The sequence below is a fragment of the Sinocyclocheilus grahami genome, unplaced genomic scaffold, assembly GCF_001515645.1.
Source record: "Sinocyclocheilus grahami isolate Dianchi unplaced genomic scaffold, SAMN03320097.WGS_v1.1 scaffold794.1, whole genome shotgun sequence".
NCBI classification, from domain to species: domain Eukaryota; kingdom Metazoa; phylum Chordata; class Actinopteri; order Cypriniformes; family Cyprinidae; genus Sinocyclocheilus; species Sinocyclocheilus grahami.
The window spans coordinates 966,537-990,260 of NW_015505973.1; the positions used below are offsets into that span (position 1 = coordinate 966,537).

General features: G+C 37.3%; 1 protein-coding gene across 2 annotated transcripts; it reads left to right on the forward strand.

The window, feature by feature from the left end:
• Positions 1–12: 12 nt before the first annotated feature.
• Positions 13–23,456, forward strand: LOC107561848 (serine/threonine-protein kinase LMTK1-like). Of its 2 annotated transcripts, none has more exons than XM_016246345.1 (13): positions 13–178; positions 7,087–7,228; positions 10,566–10,645; positions 11,363–11,481; positions 12,024–12,111; positions 12,790–12,923; positions 13,491–13,575; positions 13,781–13,902; positions 14,936–15,085; positions 15,812–19,283; positions 19,386–19,530; positions 19,641–19,850; positions 21,503–23,456. In XM_016246345.1, exons 1-13 carry the CDS (start codon positions 134–136, stop codon positions 21,529–21,531), a joined length of 4,821 nt encoding a protein of 1,606 aa, XP_016101831.1. In that variant the 5' UTR covers positions 13–133; the 3' UTR covers positions 21,532–23,456. The 2 variants fall into 2 exon arrangements, with proteins under 2 accessions (XP_016101831.1, XP_016101832.1); XM_016246346.1 differs by lacking the exon at positions 13–178 and adding an exon at positions 3,427–3,993.
• Positions 23,457–23,724: the final 268 nt, after the last annotated feature.

A 23,724-nucleotide genomic window follows, 5' to 3' on the forward strand; every position in this document is an offset into this window, starting at 1 on the left:
GATAGCAGTTGTTTAGTTTGTGTAATGTTGTGTCTGTCCTGCAGATGGAGCGCCACTGAGTGAGCTGTCCTGGTCGTCCTCTCTGGCTGTGGTGGCTGTGTCTTTCTCTGGACTCTTTACCTTCATCTTCCTCATGCTGGCTTGCCTGTGCTGTAAACGAGGTGACATTGGCTTTAAGGTGAGGCCCTCTTTCATTTCAATCACTTTTAAAAGTAGTAGCTTTTAAATTCCATCGGACTTCCATGGTTTACCGGGCACAAACTTTGGAATGAGCCAATTCAGCAAAATTCAGTCCCAATCAGAATACACAGAATACAATACACCATATTGGTCTCAGGCCCATGAAATAAACAGACAATGCAAATCTCCACAGTATCGTTTGACAGTATCTTGTTTTTTTAGTCAAAATCTTATTTTGAATTTTATTTCATTTTAACTAATTTCGTCTTCTTCTTTTTTTTTTACATCTTCCTTTACATTTTTTTTTATTTCTTATGAATTATTTTTTTTCTGTAAACACTTTGAAATACCACTGTGTACGAAATGTGCTGTATGAACAAACTCAATTTTTTCTTAAAAATTATTTATTTTTTCTTAATTAAAATAAATTTTCACATTGTTGTCTAGATGCATTCTGTTTATTGTGAAGTGAAAAAGATCTATCCTATATAGTGCTTGCATAAAGCAAGTAGTGCATACACTTGTAGCTGTTATGTATCTTTGTAAGTCATTGTAAGCCCCCCCCCCATGAATTTTACACTCATTCTGTCTATTCTAGTTTCCACGGCAACTACTGGAGCTGAATTTGGAGTGAAAAAAGACCTTGCAAGTCTAATAAATAAATAAAGCTAACAAATACAACCACAATGACAATGACAATCAGTCATGGTCTTGTTATTTTGTTGTGTTAGATGATGAATTAGATTGTATATTCTTTTTATTATTGATAATTATGCTCTTTATTACTGTATTTGTTTGCCCTGGCACTTCTTTAATAATATATGTGCTACTGGCCTGCATATCACAGTATTAGATCTGACAGTTTTTAAAAAGTGAGAGAAAACAGCAGAATGTTACAGTAGCTTCTTCAGCCCATGTTGGTCCTCTTGGCTGCAGCATTATTATTTGTTACCTGTCTGTTTTGTTTGTTCCAAATGCACTGAAATGAGAAGAGACTCAATGGTGGATTATTCAGTTTGTGAGGCCAACATTTTCTCTTGCTTATACAGTATGTCATATGGGTACACAATACAGGACAGTTTAATGTCATCAGTAATAAAGTCATTATACATTACATTTTTGCAGTTGATCTTCCTTTACATTTTTTTTTATTTCTTATGAATTATTTTTTTTCTGTAAACACTTTGAAATACCACTGTGTACGAAATGTGCTGTATGAACAAACTCAATTTTTTCTTAAAAATTATTTATTTTTTCTTAATTAAAATAAATTTTCACATTGTTGTCTAGATGCATTCTGTTTATTGTGAAGTGAAAAAGTAAAAAAGACTATACTTGAAGATGCATTCTTGTAACATCTAATGCATGTTTGTCACTCGGCTATAATATTTTAACTGGAAAACAAATAATATTCATTAGGATTAAGATTTTCTGCAGTGCACCAACAATGATAAAACAAGATCGTTCTATATTATACTGTAAATGTTCTGACTTTCTCATACCACTATGAATATATAAAGCATAATGTGCATTAGTAATGTAACGCTTTGCAGGAGGCAAAGATTTATTATACTATACTGTACTTTACTCTTTAAATAGGCATGAAATATTGATCAGTTGAAATTATTATGTGAGGAGAAAGAGAGCATATAGTGATATGAGAGCCATGAAACTAGCTATGTAGGAATCAATTATATCATTTAGCAGTCATTATTTGAAAAATAATTTTCAAATGAATAAAAAATGAATCGTGGAATCCCACAACTGGCCAATCACAACCAAGTTTAAATACACTGATATAAGTGCCACATCTCTTAAGATTGAATCACTATTTGACACTGAAAGATTGTTAATTGGGAGAGATTTTAATCACACTTGCCAGTCAGCAATGAATTAACACAAAAACATCTCTCTCTATTGCAACTTCTTGGCATGTTGCCGTCCTGCAGTTATGAATGAAATTGTAAAGTCTAAAAAGCATCACTCATGAATCACATCTGAGTCTGTTTCAGATCTGTAGGAATGCTTTGATCGACTTGAAAAGTAGCACAACACATGCACACGTGCATTCTGTTCAGCTGCATGTCCTCTTGCCCTTTTGAGGTTACAGAGTCCCAGAGTTTCAGAGAAAAGTGATTTCTTCAGTGCAAACCACTTAGTCCTCTCTCATAAGGTTAAAGGAATGGAGGCAGATAGAGCGCAGGGACGTAATCGCTTCCCTGTAGACGTATTTTTGTAGTGAACAGCGGAGGCCATCAAACGGCATATGGCTATAGATCTCAAAGCGCACTGTGCATTTTTCAACAGCAACTTTAAAGTGGGTCAAGGCACAGGAGAAGTGAGACCCATGTGACTGTGAGAGAGTGGAGGATGGTTCTTTCATGCTTCTAAGCACCTGGTCTCCTGTAAAGGCCAAATATTTGTAATTACAATCCCTCAGTGGAACTACAGCTCAGTGCTTAAACATCAGCTGCTGAAAAGAGACTTTTCCCCTTCCCTCTGTCTCTCTGCATCTATTATCTAACACATTTTCTGTCTGCTGGCGAATAAATTAGTGTTACTATGCTAACTTTATCAGAATCTTCAACAAGTCACTGTTTTTAGACCCTATGTATAAACCTGCAGATTTAGTGTGGTTATCATTGTTCATTGATGTTCCTCTGTATTGTATATTGTATATTGTATATTTTATTCTATTCAAGGGTTCAGTTTAAACTGAAATTAGTAGTATATATGTATTTGTGCACCTACACTACTGTTCAAAAGTTTAGGGTCAGTAAATTTTTTTATTTTTTAAGTCTCTTATGCTCACCAAGGCTGCATTTGTTTAATTAAAAACAATAAAAACTGTCAAATTATGAAATATTATTACAAGTTAAAATAACTGTTGTCTGTCTAAATATATTTTAAAATGTAATTTATTCTTGTGATGCAAAGCTGAATTTTATTACTCCACAATGTCACATGATTCTTCAGAAATCATTGTAATATGCTGATTTGTTTGGTGCTAAAGATAATTTTTTTATTATTATTATCAATTTTGCAGTTGTGCTGCCTAATATTTTTGTGGAAAGTGATTTTTTTTATAATTCTCTGATGAATAGAAATTTTAAAAGAACATATATATATATATGACCCCAAACATTTGAACAGTAATTCACTTTAGTTTGGTAAATATGCAGATATACAATATCTAACCTCTCCAAATGAATGCACATGCATAAATGTGTTTTGAATAATTCCCCAGCTTTAATATACGTGTTTGTATGTGCATGCAGGCAGGCATACATGTGAGCATGCTCATTTGTGCCGATGGCTGGGCAAGGGCCTGTCATGCACATGTGAGAAAGAATGAGCGTGAGGAAGGAACGATGAAGAAAAAAGAGTGATGTCATAAGCACAGAATGTGAAAGCCTTTCCCTGTTAGATTTTTTTTCAGCCTCACATTTTTATGGAAGCATCTCTACTATTCTTAATCACTGGTTGTCCACACTCTCATGGGAAGAACACAGGAACTGCCCCTCCCTGCATTCTCTCTGTCTCTCTCTCTCTCTCTCAAGTGGAGGATCTATTTGCTTTTTATTTGTATGTTTTTTTGAGAGTTAACATGATGTATTCTCGAGACCTGGGTTCTCCGATTGTGCAGCAGCATGGGCCAGTTCCTAATGTTCTGTCCGGTGAGGGATCCGTCTGGGGTCATGTTGGCACCTTACAGGTGCTCTGTGAAGAGCCCAGCAGTGCAGGTTCACGGGGTGAAAGGGAAGAGCTAAAGATTCGGCACAACCTGAAGTAACACTTGCACATTAAGGGCAGGTAAGATGGGAAATGAATTCAATCTTTGGACTTTGGAATAGTGCTTTCTTCAGAAAGTTGTTTTAATTGGAATAATGTTGTGTATGCTATATGTTAATGTGTAAAATGTGTTTGCATATAATTTAAATTTATTGTTTACTTAAAAGTGTAATTCACCTGATTTTAAATAGTGGATACAATTACTGTAGTCTAACATAAAAGTTTGCTTTAACATTTTTGCTTTTTTTTATGTGCTCGATGTACTGTTTAGATATTGCTGAAAAGTCTTGAATTGACTGTTTAATAGCAGGTTCTCATTGTGACAACTTACCCCCATGTTGTGACAAAATATTCACCCTTTTTTTAAGTTTTTTTTTTGTGTGAGTTTTTATGAGCTATTTTCAAAAAATATTTAGTCTAATCCATTGTTTTTGGGTGAATGTGCTGGCTTGTCCTAAATTTATTGTTTACTTAAAAGTGTAATTCACCTGATTTTAAATAGTGGATACAATTACTGTAGTCTAACATAAAAGTTTGCTTTAACATTTTTGCTTTTTTTATGTGCTCGATGTTGTACTGTTTAAATATTGCTGAAAAGTCTTGAATTGACTGTTTAATAGCAGGTTCTCATTGTGACAACTTACCCCCATGTTGTGACAAAATATTCACCCTTTTTTTAAGTTTTTTTTATGAGCTATTTTCAAAAAATATTTAGTCTAATCCATTGTTTTTGGGTGAATGTGCTGGCTTGTCCTAAAAAAATAATCCTTAAAAACGAAATAAATGTTTTGATATTCTTGGAAAAGACAGTACCAGTACTTGCTTAAACCAGATGTTTCTTCATCAGAGGATATAGCAGTGCAGAGTAGTGATAAAAATGCAGTGCGAATCAGCTGGCAGGAATATTTATCCTGTGACTTGAGCTTAGCAATGTGGTTTCAGGCAACAAATTATTGCAGCCCTTCAGTTCGGATCACAGCATGCCCTGTTGGGATCCTAGCGCTGTCTGTGTAAGATAATGTTCGGTAGCGCTGCCGTGTGCTGGGCAGATCAGGAGCCGGGTCATATGGCATCCGTGTGGGGCGTGTGAAGATGTAGATGATGGGGCCTCTAGGGGAACTTGAGTGTGTGTGTGTATATGTCTGTTAGCTTGCACATTTAAGTGTGTGCGACCCCTTTAGGTCACTGTTTTCCATTTCTTCAACCCTGTATCTCCGCAACCGAATTCACAGAAAATTTGCTTACATCTGGAGGAGCATTTCCGATTTCCAGATGCTGCCAAGTCTTGTCTTTACTTAGCACTGTCTCATCTCTCTTTGTAGTTTCACCATATCCATGTGGAAAAGAAAAGCATATTGGGGGAGGACGTACAAGTTTAAAGCTCTTGAGATTAAACGGATGGCTCATTATTTGATCTGATTATGGTGACATGCTGTTTAATGGACTGTTTAATAAATTGTCATTTGTTCCAGTAAGCATTAAATGTTTTTTTTTAATTCATTTTATTAAAATAATCAGGTTAAACGCTCCTCAGTTAAAACAGTCACTGATGTTTCTTTTCAGTTTAACGATCTGCTTGTTTATTCTTATACATCAATTCCCAAAACGCACGAGCGCGCACACACACACACACACACACACACACACACACAAACAAAGGGTCCTTGAATCCTTCCCACAAAGATGGAATTGAGCTGAGCAACATACAGCTATTAATGGCTATTGGAATCTCTTTTAAAAACAAAACATGAGGAAAAAAGTATTTTTGAACTCCTTTTGAAGTTCTTATCATCAATGAAAAGGATGTAAAATTCTTAATGTTTCTAAAAATTGGCTTTATTTTCTTTATGTAATATATATATATATATATATATATATATAAGGAATATTGCGATTAAAATTAATTCAATCATAACTCTCTGAAGATTTTAGCATGGTGATGGATATGACAATGTTATTATATTTGGTCTTGGCGGAATAGATCTGCTACGCTGCTGCTGTTGGTTATTGCTGTAGTTGTAGATTATTGTTGCTGCTGCAAGCAAGTACAGGAACTTGCTACTGCCAATGTATACAGCGATACGGTGCCGTGAGTATTTGAGACATACTGCTGCTGCAAAAATAGCATATAAAATAACCCGTAGCAGATCTATACAGGTGGAGCTGGGGAAGGTGGAGGGTTTCAGAGAAACTCTGAAAGCGCGCTGCAGGAATCTCTAGTGAATGCTAGCCAGCCATATAAATGCAATAAAAAAGGCAGTAAGCTCATTGGCTGCATATGCAGCAGGAACCAATCAGCTTGTGCCAAGTCGTTTAACTCTCTGAATGTCATCAGTTACGTTAACAACCCATCAGCCTGCGCCATCTAGAGTTTCATGACTAAACCATATACATATATATATATATATACAGTATATATATATATATAGAGAGAGAGAGAGAGAGAGAGAGAGAGAGAGAGAGAGAGGGAGGGAGGGAGAGGAGAAATATACCCTACCCAGTTATCAGGGAACATTCCCATAACTTTCATCAATGTTTTTTAAAGGTAATGTAAATGTTGAGACAAAACATTAAATTAATAACACTATTAATATTTAATATACATTCCTGAAATGTTGAGGAAGGAAACATTCTTTCAATGTTCTTGAAACATTCTTATGATGTTATTAATATTGGCTGAATGTTTTTTGTAATATTAGCAGAAAACATTTTGACAATAATATTCATAGAACCTCCATATGATGTTTTTATAATATTTCTAGAAAATGTCCTTAGAACAAAATTCTTGGAATATTATACATAACTGATGAACCAAATCTAAGGAGAAAACATTTTTGTTCATTATTCTCAGAAAGTACTTTAATTATTAGAAGGATCAACTAACAGCTAACATTTCAAAATGATAGAATGGAATGTTCATCTAAGGTTCACATAACCAAGAAGAAATGTTCTCAATACAGAGATAACGTTACTTAATGGGAATTTTAGCAAATTGTTCTTAGAACATATTTTTGTTACACGAGTAGACATTTCTTTATTCACCCACTCTAGTCGAGAGTTATACTGTTATGCTACTGTAACCTCTGACCTCTGTGTTTTTCATTGCTACCATAGGAATTTGAGAATGCAGAGGGAGAGGAATATCCAGCGAATATGTCCACGCCGGCATCGCCTGCATCGCACACCGGTCCTGAAGTCTACATCCTGCCTCTCACCGAGGTCTCTCTGCCCGTCGCCAAGCAACCTGGCCAATCAGGTGGGTCATCGTCACACTGCATCTGTGGAAATTGCTATATGAGCTGGACCAGATGTGATAGCACTTAAGAAAGCGCAAGACTATTGAGGATTTCCTCCCAGTCCCGCTTATGCAACTCCCATATGAGTTTCACATTCTCTGGACTGAATTTTTTTTCCAGAGGATTTTGTTAATGTGTTCATCATGTATTCAAATAAACACTGAGCAAATTCTGACACGTGATGGGATTTTTGTTAGCACGTTGTTGTCATACTGTTGGCAGACCTCAATGTTTTTCTATTTAGCGCTGTTTTGTGCATATTTGGCTAAGTAGACACTGACGTTTTAGTGACAGGTGCGTTTAATGTGGGATTTAGTCTCCTAAATTATTGTTTTATGTGTGTGGTGTACAGAACAATATATATATATTAATATATAAATCTTGAACTTGGTTGACGTAACAGCAATGCTTTGGTGTGTCATGGCTGTATAAGAAAAATAAATGCTTAGAGTTCGCTTTTTTTTTTGGCTAAACTAACACCTGCTGGAAAATCCAGTTAACTGTGTTTTAGGAATGTAATAGCTGGCATGGATTTTCCAGCAGAATAGAAATTGGAAGATGGATTATCATCTGGAAATTATTATTCAGTTTGGATTTGTGATGAGATGTTGTTGTAAGCAATGAATGTTGCTATATTTTTTGAAAGTGAATTTATAAAGAACTGGACTGACATAAGAATAGCAACATTTTAGTGTCTTTCAGCTGTAAACAAGAAACATATGCCAGCAGTTTTTGTTTTTACCAAGCTGACCTGCTGGAACATCCAGGTTGAACTGTTAGCTGTGTTTTGGAACATCTTAGCAGGTTTCTGGCTGACCTAATTTGATAAGTAGTTGGTTTAACTGGTTTAAGTTGGTCAGACCATGTTCAAAAACCAGCCTGACTACCATAAACTAGTAGGACAAGCTAACAACTGGTTTGTTGCTAATCCAAGGTGGTCTAGCAGCTTGGACCAGCTAATGGCCAGCTTAGACCATCTAGAAACCATCTGTCATGTTCCAAAACACAGCTCAAACTGGATCTTCTAACGGGATACTAGAGATTTGTCGAGCATTATTTTAATACTGTGATATTTTACAGTACTATTTATACTATTATACAATTTATTAATATTTTTAATTAGCTTCAATTTTCACATTTTCGATTTTCATTTTTGTTTAAATTTTAGTCATTTCAAAACTAAGTCATATTTGTAAGTCATTTAAAAAATATTTCTTTTTACATTTTTCTAGATTTTTTTATTGCTAGATTAAATTTATTTCTCAGCTTTAGTTTTAGTAATCTTTATTAACTTTATTTCAGATATTTTCCAGGGCAACATTTCTATTTTTTATTTTATTATTATTATTTTTTTTATTATTAATATTTATATTTGTTTTATTTCATCTTTTTTTTATATATATATAGCCTTAGTTTTGGTTAACAATAACAACACTGGTAGAATATTTGAAAGTGTTCTTTGTGTTTGGCTTTGTACTGCTAATGTTTGATATACACATTGATTTAATTCATAATTGAATTTCACACAGTTGAAATCCAGGCACTTTGTAACTACAGTATATCTTCAATCTCTTCATATATTCTGTACTGTTGTTTGCTTTATATTATATTACAATATTTATTCTGATTTGTTCTTTCCTATCCTGCACCCACATCAAACATTTCTGATTTGCTTACCGGCCATTTGCTTTCCCACTGCTGAGCTAGAAACCTCAGGAATAATAGCATTAGTGTTTCCGTCCTCTCAGTGGTACCAAGCAGCACCGCCAGCATGACAAAGAGCCCGATTCTCCCCAGCGAGGGCTCTCTGAGAGGGGGCAGGCAGAATGAGCAGCCTCTGCAACACCACATGGGTGTAAAATATGGCTGCTGCATAAAAAGGGGACAGAGAGTGAGACAGTATGTCATAGACTTTTACAATAAACTGTTTGTGGGCACGATGAGATGAGTGAAAGAGAGAAAGGGACTGTTATGGCTTTTTGAGCTGATAGAGATATGCAAGGATCTGTCAGATGGTACAGAAAACCACTAGTCAAATTCGTCCCTTCTGCGGCAGCTTTCTCTGACTTCTGCTTTTCAGAAAAATGCCTTTCAAGCAGTCTGATAGATCACAGGGAGATTTTGAACTCTTCAGACGATCTCTTGAATTTGATTGTGTGCCTTTCAACATCACTTTTGCACAGAAGATTGCTCACTGCTTTTTGGAGAGGATATTTGGAGGATGATTTTCTTGTTGGAGGAAAGGAAAATCTTGATGAAACTTTGTTTAATGCACTTGCAATGCTTAATTGTGCACCAAGGATGGGTTGGTGCACTAAGGTTGGAATAGTTATTTATGTTGTTTAAATTCTGTTTTTTTTTATTGTGTATTTTAATAAAAAAAATGTATTAGTATTTTTCATCCGTTTTGTTTTTATACATTTGCTTATTTGACAGTGCAATAGCTCTAACATATATTAGATGCAATAGGCGTCCAAATGTGAAAATGCTGCTGTTCTGCATTTTTCGGTGAAAGAGAGAAAGGGACTGTTATGGCTTTTTGAGCTGATAGAGATATGCAAGGATCTGTCAGACGGTACAGAAAACCACTAGTCAAATTCGTCCCTTCTGCGGCAGCTTTCTCTGACTTCTGCTTTTCAGAAAAATGCCTTTCAAGCAGTCTGATAGATCACAGGGAGATTTTGAACTCTTCAGACGATCTCTTGAATTTGATTGTGTGCCTTTCAACATCACTTTTGCACAGAAGATTGCTCACTGCTTTTTGGAGAGGATATTTGGAGGATGATTTTCTTGTTGGAGGAAAGGAAAATCTTGATGAAACTTTGTTTAATGCACTTGCAATGCTTAATTGTGCACCAAGGATGGGTTGGTGCACTAAGGTTGGAATAGTTATTTATGTTGTTTAAATTCTGTTTTTTTTTATTGTGTATTTTAATATGTATTAGTATTTTTCATCCGTTTTGTTTTTATACATTTGCTTATTTGACAGTGCAATAGCTCTAACATATATTAGATGCAATAGGGGTCCAAATGTGAAAATGCTGCTGTTCTGCATTTTTCTAATTTAATAAAATGTTTAATTCCAAATTATATTGTCAGCATAACAAATTAATTGAAATCTTGATAAAGCAGCACTTTGAGAATGATCTGAAAAGCATCTTGTGCTGCATTAGAAGCAAGATCATCTGATTGTCTGTAAAACAGAAATATTTCTTATTCATGGCATGACATTTTTTCCATCCTAAACCTTGCTAATTAATATCTTGTTCTGTGTGTGTCTTTTATTCCCTCTTTTAGTCCAGCTCCTGAGATCCACGGATCTTGGCCGTCACAGTTTGCTTTATATAAAGGAGATTGGGCATGGCTGGTTTGGCAAGGTAAGTGTAGTTGGTTTATTGTTTATTTGCTTTGTATGTTTGTGCGCCTCACAGATATGAATGCCTTAGGCATGTTCTGCTACGGATCAAAGATTTAGTTCTGTAGTTTAGACCCAAGGATGTGAAAATGTCTTACACGCCGTTTTACCTTTGCCGCGCCTCAATAATACTCAAGCTTTGATGTTGGACTTGTGTCGAGAATTTGATGATATTTCTGTGTAGAAGTGAATTACAGAAGAAGCACTTTAGTGTTAGGAATAATTGTGCCTCATTCACTCTCATTCTTTTTCTCTTTCTCTCTGCTTCTTTGTCTTTTTGTAACACACATACATAAACACACACTACCCCAACTTTCCATTGAATGGGTATGTCCATCTGTATGTCTGTGTCTCTGCGGCTGCATGTTTAACAATGTCTCATCTGGTTTTGTGTTGTTTCGTCTTTCTGCATTTCCTTTTGAGCATCTTTTCGCATGATTCCTGGACTTGATTTAAACCTTTTTTGGGTTTGTTTGTGTGGAATATCTGTCTTCCATTTCCTTCCTTCCTTCCTTCCTGTGTACCCATTTCCTTTATGTGCACATCTGTTTGTGTCTATCTGTGTCACCCTGTCCGTAATTGTGTGTGTGTTGTCCATTTTCCCTCTGTTCATACCTGTATGTGTGTTTCTGTTGTCTTTCCCTTGTGTGTTTGTGTGTCGGTGGGATGCCGTTCACAGGTATTGTTGGGGGAGGTTCACTCTGGTCTCAGCAATACCCAGGTGGTGGTGAAGGAACTAAAGGCCAGTGCCAGCGTGCAGGACCAGATGCATTTTCTGGAAGAGGCTCGGCCATACCGGTAAACAAATCATTGTATTGTATATTTCATTTATACATTTTATTTAATCTCTTTTGCAAGAATAAATAAAAAGATTTGAAAATGTTTAGGTTCAAACTCCTCCAAGGGTGACGGACCCTATGAAAAATATACTGTTGCTTAGGCTAGTATGTCTGCTAAAAATAGTAATTTGTAATAAACAAGACATTAAATGGATAGTTCACTCAAAAAGAAATGTTCTCTCATTGTGTACTCACCCTCATGTTGTTGCAAAACTGCAGGATTTTCTGTGGAACACAAAAGAAGATATTTTGAAGAAGGTTGAAGAACTGTTCCATAAAATGAACGTCAAAGGGGTCCAAAGCAACACTGACCCCATTGACTTTCATTGTATGTGCAAAAAAAAAAAAGAGTATGTTCTTTTGGGTTCTACAACAGAAAGAAATTCATACAGGTTTGGAACAACATGAGGGTGAGTAAATGATGACAGAATATTCATCTCTGAGTGTATAGTATGATTGTGGTGTATTGTAATGATGATTGGGCTGAAACTCTTTCTGCAGGTCTCTCCAGCATCCGGCTCTAGTGCAATGCCTCGCTCAGTGCACAGAGGTCACACCCTACTTAGTGGTCATGGAGTTCTGCCCACTGGTTAGTCCAATTTTTATTTTATTTTTGTTTTGTTTTGTTTTGTTTTGTTTTGTTTTGTTTTATTTCATTTCTTTTCTTTTCTTAAGGGTAACTTTTTGGGACTTTTGCCATGTGGACAATAAAACTTCTCATAGACCTTCATTGAAGGGGGCCATATCTAGATACCAGAATATGACGAAGACTTTAGAGAGTTTGGGCAGTAGGCCAATTTTTTTGCTCATTTTAGCTCTATCAAAACAGTACATTTTGCTGCTTGATTTTGCAAACTGGTATTTATCATCATATTATTTTAATTAATTTTATTAATCAAAAGCACTGGTTTGTAGCACAAATATTTTTACCGTTTACTGCACTTTGTTATTCACCTATAGCAGCTCATGAATCAGAAGCACATTCAGAGGCAACAGCTTCAGTTTTAAAAAATAAGGTGGAAATGCAAGGGTCACAACATGATAGTGTGCTTCTTTATTTCATGTCATTCTTCTCCTGTTATTGCCTACCTAGGTCAGGTGCAACAGCATATTTTTGAAACAGAACTGTGCTTAGCAACAACCTCAAATAGCTGCTCTCATGATGTCTTGCTATATATCGCCCCCCAGTGTTTAGCTGAAATTAATCAGGCTCACAGCACAATCATTTTGTGTTTTAGCATGTGTTTTATGTGTTTAATGTCAACAGGGTGATGTTAAAGGTTACCTGCACAACTGCTGGGCAACAGATTCCATGACCCCTGACCCCTTACTACTTCAGAGGATGGCGTGTGAGATCACTTCAGGCCTGCTTCACCTTCACAAAAACAACTTCACCCATAGGTCAGCCAACACTTTTCTATTTACTTCAGCTTTTTGGAGAACCTTTGAATCCTTTAGAACCGAAATATAATAGTTATCATCACAATCTTCTTTAGAAGATTCTCAATTCGAGTACTGGAAAACTGCCATCAGATTTAACAGTATGAGCATGAAGCTAATGAGTGTGAATATCTGCATTGCCTGCTTCCTGTCTCATGGTTTCTCCCTGCAACAATCTCCTGATGCTGCCTGAGTGTTTTTACTCCACTCCAGCATCAGTGATTTTGTTGCCGGGGGTCACCACACATCTACAAGCAAATTCAACATGTCCTTGCCAAGATACTTTGAACAGGTTCCTGAAGAATTATTTTTGGAAAGTAACATCACAGTGCAGTAAAATGACGGCTATTTCTGGCATTGCATCTGTCATACTTTGTAACTGTATGTTAATTTTGTGCAGGCTTGCAGTTTTGTAAATGACATCCAGTTATGTTTGAGCTAGCGATACGTAATCATGTAGGCCATGTCCTATTTTCAGAAGGTGCTTATCATTTATTTATTTATTTTTGGTGCTCTGATTTTCTGCAGTGATCTGGCTTTAAGAAACTGCCTGCTAACATTAGACATAACAGTTAAGATTGGAGACTATGGACTATCGCATAACAAGTACAAGGTGTGTACACTTAAATCTATACATTTTTATCTACTAATTTTTATCTATAAAATGTCTAATTATTAATAGTAATATAAACCTGAATATTTTAGATTATATTTAGATTGCATTCATTTACTAGTTGATTTTGTGCTTTTTTACTCAAAATGTGGTAAGGGAATTTCATTAACTCGAGCTCTTTCTCTTCATGTCTGTTTATCCCCAGGATGACTACTTTGTGACATCAGACCAGACCTGGATTCCCTTACGCTGGATTGCCCCTGAGCTGGTTGATGAGGTTCATGGTAACTTACTGGTGGTGGACCAAACCAAGGAAAGCAACATCTGGTCAGTACCTTCACATGAAATTTCTTGCATCTGTGTAACATAAATTTAGTGTTGAATTTAGGCCTTTATTTTGCAGTTTTATGAAGAACAAACAGCCTCCTGAACAGTGTTGGGCAGTAACGCATTACTTAGTAACGCGTTACTGTAATTTAACGCGTTATAATTTTCAAAATAGTAATTAGAGTATAGTTACAAGCCAAGGTCTCTATACGTTACTGCCACGTTACATTGCTGACAGAATGCAGTGTTTTATAATCTAGAGATTGTAAAAAGGATGTAGCACACGCATTGTCGAGTCAAGTGGATTAGAGACCTGCTCTCCTGCGAGACGCGAGCGCGGAACAAGATGGGCGAGTGATGGTGCCCATCTTGGCACTTGTGTGTGTGCGGGATGTGGGAGAATAAAACGATTCACGGGACTCCCGCAAAATAGAAATATCTAAACATAAAATATCTAAAACAAATAAATTGTTATTCATCTATTGCACAAAAGCAACATGAAGTAATATAAAATATAAACGATTAACAGGTGCAAGCGTATGCAGTTTCTATTTAGGCTAGAACACGTGTTTGCAGCGTTGAGCAATACAGTGCTGACATTTGCGTGCTCACGAATCCTCTCATTATAACACACGAATTGTAGACATTATGAAAGATTCATTATTGCAAATATTTACTGTGGTATAACAGAGATTTGTGAGATTGCGATGAACTGAGATGTCTTTAAGAGATTATAAATGCAGCGCTCTTTGCTGGCATTCTGCCATGCCAAACCATGCACGCAGCAGCCGCTTGCTTTAGTTAAAAATAACAGTGTTCTGTGAATGTTGATGCTTTAATAACAAATATTTATCGGGGGATTGCTTTTAAAAGGAGTAATCAGTAATCAGTTATTTGATTACATTTTCAGAGTAACTTGCCCAACACTGCTCCTGAATAACCTTTATTATTGATTATAGATATCAAGTCATTATTGATTGATGCATTAATTGCTGTTATTTACCAGAATACTCTGTTTCTCTCTGTTCATAAGGTCACTCGGTGTAACAATCTGGGAGCTGTTTGAGTTGGGGAATCAGCCGTACCGCCATTATTCAGACCGACAGGTTCTCAGCTATGCTGTAAAGGACCAGCAATTGAAGCTGCCCAAGCCACTTCTTAAGTACCCTCTTTCTGACCGCTGGTGGGTGTCTAATAAACTTTAAATTGCACTTCTTACTCTTTTTATTAACCATTACCTAGAGTTAGAGCCCTGAATTGTCAATTTGCTAGAGCCTTTCAGTTTTCACCCTTCTCTTTTGGAGTCTTTGCTCTTAAAACTATTTACATTTTGTTGTTTCAGATATTCAGATAGTTTGGTTTTAACACAATTTAACTGTATTTTTGTGTAATGTTCCTGTTGAAAAAAACAGCATGCATATGGTGGTTAGATGTGTTTTGAAGCATGGCAGCTGGTTTGAGCCGGTTTAAGCTGGTCCTTAGCTGGTCTTGAGCTGGTTCAAGCTGGTCATGTGCTGGTTCTAAGCAACTAGCTCCTGCTCAGGGCAAGCTCATAACCAGCTCAGGACCAGCTTAAACCAGCTCAAACCATGCTTCAAAACATACCTAACCAGCATATGTTGTTTTTTTCAACAGGGTTTCCAGTTAAAATTTCTAAAAATTATTTTTTAGAGGTCCAACACTGCATTGGATTTTAAGATATTATATTGTTAATAGATTAATCTCAAGCTATAAAATGCAATCTAAATGCAGTTACTTCTCAAGTAAATGTACCTTGTTTTATGGATTTTTTTATTTATTCCTACTGAAAAATAGATCCAAAAAACTCATTAAGAAGTCAATTTTGAAGTGAAACTTTTAGTAACATTTTCTCTAAAACGGTATGATGTTTGTGTTTCTGTATCACCAGGTATGAAGTCATGCAGTTCTGTTGGCTTCAGCCTGATCAGAGGCCCAATGCAGAAGAAGTTCATCTGCTGCTAAGTTACCTATGTGCCAAAGGAGCCAGTGAGGCAGAGGAAGACTTTGAGAGACGCTGGAACTCCATGAGACCAAACACAAGCCATGCTAATGTCCATGGAGCCGGTGCACTAGCAATCGACATGCCCATGTCATCCACCACTTCCTTATTCCCCCTACTGGAGCAGTTCCCCACTGGAGACGGCTACCATTCAGAATCTGGAGATGACATCTTAACGGTTACTGAAACCAGCCATGGCCTCAACTTTGAGTACAAGTGGGAGCAGGCACGGGCTGAACAGCACTACCAATCCTCATCCACCACGGGCACTTTGGGAAAAGGGAATCCCCATTGTCAGGAGGTGTACTACCCTCCGGGCGGAATAGTGGGGGGCTGTGCTGTTGAAGGACTTGCCCTAGGGGTTTCTCCTTCATATTATGACCCCAAACAACTACACACCCCTGGTGTGGTACCAGTCCTGAGTGCTCACAGTCCATCAGTGAGTAATGAGTACTACATTCGCATTGAGGAGCCAGTACAAAGCAATATTGATATGAACTTCACCATGTGTGCTTACAGCCCAGAGTTTGGGGGGAGCAATGCAAGTTTTCTAACAGGTAGTGGAGACTCTCGGGAGTATATGAACTGTCCCCCTGAAGCTAAACCAGACATTTATTGGTCAGCAGATATCCACAAAAGCAGTGCCTATGATTCAGACACCAGTCCTGCTATGTCTCTAACTATGGAGCCTCTTTTGGGCCATGGTAGCCCTCTTAGAGCATGGGAGTCTGGTCACTATGTCTCATACAAAGACAGGGATGGAGGTTACTACTATGAACCATCACCTCCTAGGATCATAGACCGCTACCTGATACGAGACCCAACAGAGCCTCCAGAAGAGAGCTGGGGGTCTCGAAGCTTAAGACAGGCACTTGGGGAACTGGAGGAGCCTTTAGGCGTCTCACCATCACTTGGAAGTCCTCCACAAGGCTATGCTGATCCTTACTTGGAGAACATTCAAGGCTCCATTATAGGAAAGAACGTTATGGGAGGATATTATGATATGATGGGCTCTTTGAGGAAGACTATGCCAGGTAGCCACTCAGTTTGTATTGACATGGCATCAGGTGGTGCTATATTTGTCAGACGAGATGACAGCGACTCTGATCAAGAGGAAGACATCTTTGTGGAAAGGCGAGGAAGAAGCTGGTCCACCAGCAATCCAGCAAATACAAACACAAGGACCTTGAGCCAAAGACAGGGGTCTTGTATCCAAGATTCATATGCAGATTTCCACTACACTATGCCGATGACTGATGTTGAGGATACATGGCCAGAAGAGCAGACCCTGTCATACCATATGGCCAAACCTGTTGACTACTTAGAGGCAACAGTCAAAAGCAACACTTGCCTGGTGCATGGAAGACATGTATCTTCAAACCCTTCACCCGAGTGCACCTCATATATCCATATGTGCCATGAACCCAGAGAGGCTGAAGTATATCCCGTGCCATGTTGTCAAGCTTTGAGCAGTTCACATTTTGTAGATCCTCTAACAGGAACATTTGTGAGGAACTGCTTCATGATTGACTGTATTCCAGGGAAACCCATGACATTGCCCAAAAAAGACCAACACCTAGGCCAAGCACCTTTATCTGCTGGATATATAGTCTCCAAAATAGAGTCATCAAGGGAAGGTGCCAAACAGTTTGACGTCTCCCAGCAGTATGTGGATATTGCGGTAGGGGAAGCAAACTTGAAGCAAGAAAAAGCTTTGCATGAAGTTGCATCTCCAACAGATCCCAAAACTGAAATCATTGCCATTACTCCACAATTGGAGAAATCCCAAGCTGAGTTACCCAAATCAGAGCCAGAGTCAGACTTAAGCAAGACAGCAGACAGTGGTGTGGACCATGGACGCTCTAGTATCAGTCTGGTGGAGATCGATGACTGCAGCGATGATGACATCACTGACGTAACCTCTGGGATTTTTGGTGACTTCACCATTGAAGTGGAAACTGTTGACTACACCAATCCAATATTCACGTCATTACAAAAGCAGGTTGGTACGCCAGACTCCATGGACTCCATTGACATTCCATCTACAGCATGTTCCAGCGAGACACTCAGTCCTGCCTCTATTCATCCGTCAAGCTCTCCCAAGACAGTGGACAGTGGATATGACACTGAAAACAATGAATCTCCAGAGTTTGTCCTAAAGGAACCCCATGAGCTACAAGATTCTAAGGTTTTTATCCAACCCTTGGGAAAAGTGACCTCTGGGTCTAACTTCGTCAGTGAAGAACAAGAGATTAAAAGGGCAGAAGATGAAAAACTAGAGGACAATGTTGATATTGTAATGGCACTGACAACATTTGAGAGCAATGATGGAGAGTTGAAAGCGCTGAGTGATAAAACTCCATACAGAGATTCAGCCTACTTCTCTGACTATGATGCTGGGAAAGATAAAGAAAGCGAAGAGGACATTAATGAACTTGAAGATCAGAAAGATGGACCAGAGGAAATTATAGATAAAGAGGAGCAACTTCCTCCAAAAAAGGAGGCAGATGGAGATGAATATAATTTGCCATCTTCAAAGGAAACTGAAAAGGCTCCTGAACAGTCTGACGATGCAACCTCAAACGCTCCTTCAAAGATCGAAGAAAGTATGTCTGGTTGCAACAGAATCAGTAGTGTGTCTCTTTCATCTCCTGATAATGAAGTGTCTACCATAAAAGATCATTTTGATGAGGATGAAAATTTTGGTGTAGATTCAGATCTTTCTGAACTTGTACCATCTGAAGTATCTGATTCAGATACTTTGCTTGGTCCCGATATAAAGCAAGAGGAATCTTTCAAGCAAGTAGGTAGTGAAGATAGTGTGTCTCTCGACCAAATAACTTCTGAGGGTGATGGTGCAAACACCAATATTCCAAAGGTCCTTATTGATGAGAATGAAGAGGGCATTGTCAAAGATGTCATTTTGTTCGAAGAGGAACTAGCATCTCAGAAGGAAAGGAACAGCTCCCCTACACATGAGAGACTGGAATCCATGAGTAAAGACTGTGAAGAAGGAGGACGTAAAAGAAGCTCCACACGTTCTGGCTCTCCTCCCCCTCCACTAGAAGGACGGGTGTCTCCCACAGATGGAGAGGAGGCTGATGAGGAAGACGGCGACTCTGAGGATAGCGATGAGTCCGATGAGGAGCTGCGGACTTACAGTATCCAGGAACAGAGCGAAGAAAGCGAGGACGAGATCTTGACCGTACCTATCATTGTGAGTGACTGCAGCGATGCACACAAACTCAGAAGTCTGCTTAAGATGCCAACGCTGCTCAGCGACTCGCTGTCTGACGAAACTGAGAACAAAAAGAAGGTGGTGTCTTTCTTTGATGATGTCACCGTCTTTCTGTTTGACCAGGTATTTTTTTTGTCCAGTTATTCTAAGATGTTTTTGATGGTATATTAATTCACATTTGAGTACTTTTGAAGTTTAATAATAAAATTGTGTCAACCCCTCTAGGAAAGCCCAACCAAAGAGCTGGCAGATCAAAGTTTTCCCTTGGGTGGAGAGCCAAGCAAACCAAGTGCAAAGGGTAAAGCACAAAACCAGCAGGAAAAGGTCAATGCCTCCGATGACTCTTCTGACGGAAACATCTCAGAAGAGAGTAAGACACGCTTTCCTTGTTTTTGTTTTTTTGCCCAAGCAAAGTTTGTATCTTTTCTCAAATATTTTTAACACTAATTATTTTCCATCCTGCTTTGTCTTTGATCTAAGGTGCAGGGTTTGAATGGGAAGATGACTTCCCATTGTTGCCCCTTCCCACATCTCCTAAGGGGTCTCCTCCAGACATCACTGCAAAGCCGAGCCTACCAAGTGGCAGTACTAAACCTGTGGCACAGGTCTCCCGTTTTACTGTTTCTCCATCCAGTGTGTCACGTTTCTCCATCACACATGTCTCGGATTCAGATATGGATTCTGCAGGAGGTGAGACAGCACATATTTGAAGCAGTGTTCTTATTATTAAGTTACTCTGAAAATGTAATCAAATTACTGATTACTGATTACTCCTTTTAAAAGTAATCATGTTACTGTTCTGATTACTTTATTTCAAAAGTAATTAGTAATTAGTTACATTACTAGTTACGTTACTTTTTTCTCCGTGAAATTTATGAAATCCCAGCATACACGCTCCCGATAAATATTTGTTATTAAAGCATCAACATTCACAGAACACTGTTATTTTTAACTAAAGCAAGCGGCTGCTGCGTGCATGGTTTGGCATGGCAGAATGCCAGCAAAGAGCGCTGCATTTATAATCTCTTAAAGACATCTCAGTTCATCGCAATCTCACAAATCTCTGTTATAACACAATAAATATATGCATAATGAATCTTTCATAATGTCTACAATTCGTGTGTTATAATGAGAGGATTCGTGAGCACGCAAATGTCAGCACTGCATTGCTCAACGCTGCAAACACGTGTTATAGCCTAAATAGAAACTCTGCATACGCTTGCACCTGTTAATCGTTTATATTTTATATTACTTCATGTTGCTTTTGTGCAATAGATGAATAACAATTGATTTGTTTTAGATATTTTATATTTAGATATTTCTACTTTGCGGGAGTCCCGTGAATCATTTTATTCTCCCACATCCCACACACACACAAGTGCCAAGATGGGCACCATCACTCGCCCATCTTGTTCCGCGCTCGGGTCTCGCAGGAGAGCAGGTCTCTAATCCACTTGACTCGACAATGCGTGTGTTACATCCTTTTTACAATCTCTAGATTATAAAACACTGCATTCTGTCAGCAATGTAACGTGGCAGTAATGTATAGAGACCTCGGCTTGTAACTATACTCTAATTACTATTTTGAAAATTATAACGCGTTAAATTACTCAGTTACTAAAAAAGTAATCAAATCACAGTAACGCATTACTAAGTAATGCGTTACTGCCCAACACTGCTCTTTACCCACCAGCATTTTTTTTTTAAATGTTGCAAGACAGTGCCACTATTTTTTATAATTTTCACAAAATTTTCACGGCCCCCAGAATATTTTGTTGTATGATTATCTGAGCATACAATGTATGAAAAAACAGAGCCTCTGCTTTTAAACAAAATAAACCAATTTGTGGATTTGTGCTTTTGTCAAAGACTACGCATGTTAGCTTACATGTGCATTAGCAGTGCTCCTTTCTGCTTCTTCTTCGCTTGCTTTTTGATCTGGAGATTCTGTACTAGTACAGCAGATGCATAATAGCGCCCCCTAATATATAACAGTAAAAATATAGGTTTCCAGAAAATTCTGTCAATAGTGGGGAAGTGTTAACAGAAGCTAAATGAAAAAAATTTTACTTTAAAAATTAAAAGGTTAATAATATAATTGTGAAACTAATAAAAAGCATTTTCATGACTAAAATAAAAATGTCCACAATTTAATGTTAGTTTTGAAGTTTTGTTTTTACGCATAACATATTTCAAATTATATTGTCTTTTAACAGATTTATTCTACAGAAAAATCTGTTTTTATTTTCCAAATACTTTAGACATTCCTGGGATAATTTGCATGTTAATGAAATATAAAGCTAATGTAAATTTGATGTGTTTTTCCCCCCTCTGTTTTAAAGGGAGCAGTGAAGATGGGGAAAGAGAGTGAATAACCGTACTACTCTTATTTATTTTTGTTTATTTTCTTTTTTGATTGAGGAGATCACAATAAGAAGGAGGTTTTGATCTCTTTGGAAACCGCTTTTGGATCCCCTCAAAGACAGTGCCTCTTAATTTCAGCAAACACTTCAGAGCAGCCCTTTTGAAAGGGCCCCAGAAGAAAAAACATGTGGAAATGACTAAAACATGATAGGAAACACAAAGTAAAATTAAATGAGCAAAGTTTGGATGGATCTGCTTAGTTTATATGGACCTGCTGGAAACTGACTGTGACTTTTTACAACATCAGACTGTATTTTTGGAAAGTGTTGAAGAGACGCTAAAGGTATTATTATTGCATCAAAAATTGAATGAGGCCATCTAAGCGAAATGTAACAAAACTAAACCAAACTGATTTTTACTGTGAAATATCAATGCAGTGTTTGTCTAGAAAAGGAGGAGTTTTAAAAAGGATGTTATTTAAATGTCTTTATGACAAAAATGAAGTTCACGACACACAGCTGCCTTGTGTTTGTCACCTGCCTGAGAGTAGCATTGTGTTATGGTGACATGGCATTCTGAAACCACTTTTATGATTTTATTAATAATCACACTAGGATTATTATTATTATTGAATCTCTTCATAATTTGAATGTTTAGTGTTTTAGATCATTTTTGTTATTTACCTATTCAGTGCTTCAATTTAAATCAGTTTGTACATGAGGCAAATGATTTGGTTATTTTTTATTTTTTTTGCTATTTCCCTGTTCATGGCAGAAATCAAGTTTCACAGTCTGACTGAATATCTGCAGTTAAATCCATGAAATAATAACAAAAAAGATTACATTTTTTTAAATAGTGACGTTTTTAACATGCAGTAGAAAAGTAGAAAAATCAAAATAATCTCAAAAATAAATATAAAAAATATGTAATTGACAACCTATTATGTAATAGAGGATTTCATGATTTGACGTGTACAGTACTGTATTTAATGATATATTTAGGGTGACTACTGGTGAAGAGGGACACTTAAACTCAACCATCATCTTTAATGTAAGATGACATCATTGTAGTCATTTGAATTATATTATAAATAAACAGAGGCGATGACAAATGATCAAAAAGTGTTCCAGTTGACCTGTATTCACCATATTAAATTATGGTGTACATGCCTGCTATCTTTTGAGGATTGAAGCCGGGTTGTATTATGATCAGGGAGTTAATCATATACTTAAAGAGTGTTATTTATTAGTCAACATGTTTTATATTTCCTTGAACTTTGAAGAACAGATCAATGCTTTTAAGCATTGCAAGCCGCAGCGCTTCACACTGAACTAGTTGGACTTTATAAATAGACCAATAGGAACAATTTAAACTGCTGAACAAAATGGACATATGATCTTGTGATTTAGTTTTCCTCATATGGTTGGGAAACAACACATTGGACGTGATCAAGGAAGACGAGCCTGCTGATGTGACTGAGAACAGTGTACAGTACAGAGGGACTCGATGCTACCTGCACACTTCTGTGCATCCGACCAAGCATAAATCTCGATATGCTACTCACGATACTGTATGTTCTGTTTGTTTGCCTGTGAAGGCATTTATTCTATGTAATCGTCTAGCTTAGATCAAACTAGACAACAGTCTGTACTATTTTTGTATTTGATTGAACAATTTTAAACTACTGAAAGATCAAATGGGCACTCGGGAGGTAAAGGAAAAAAAAGTGTTTTCTGCCAAAGAAATGTATCACGTGATGTGGCACAAGCCGGATTTGCGTCCTGTAAGTTATTCTGATTCAGAGCAGCGGATTCACAGATTTTTCCTGGGAAACTTGCCTGTACGATGGTTTTGAATTGTAGTATAATGTTAAGCAAGAGTGTATGTAACTCTGTTCCTCAAATGTGTCACAAATTTAGTGAGAAAAATAAAACTATTCTGTTTGACATTTCTCTCTTGCAGTGTGTTGTTGTTTTAATAATGATTCATATTTCTATAATTGGAGATACATTTGGCATTGCAGAAAGTTGAGAAAAAAAACTTTTCACTTACAGATTTTTTTTCAGTATCTTATTGAAAACATATTTAATTTTAATAATTCAGTGCTTGCCAAACACAAGTTACTTCCTTTTCTACTTTTAATGAAAAAACAGATGTCTTTATGGGGTAACACTTTACTTGAAGGGGTGTGCATAAGACT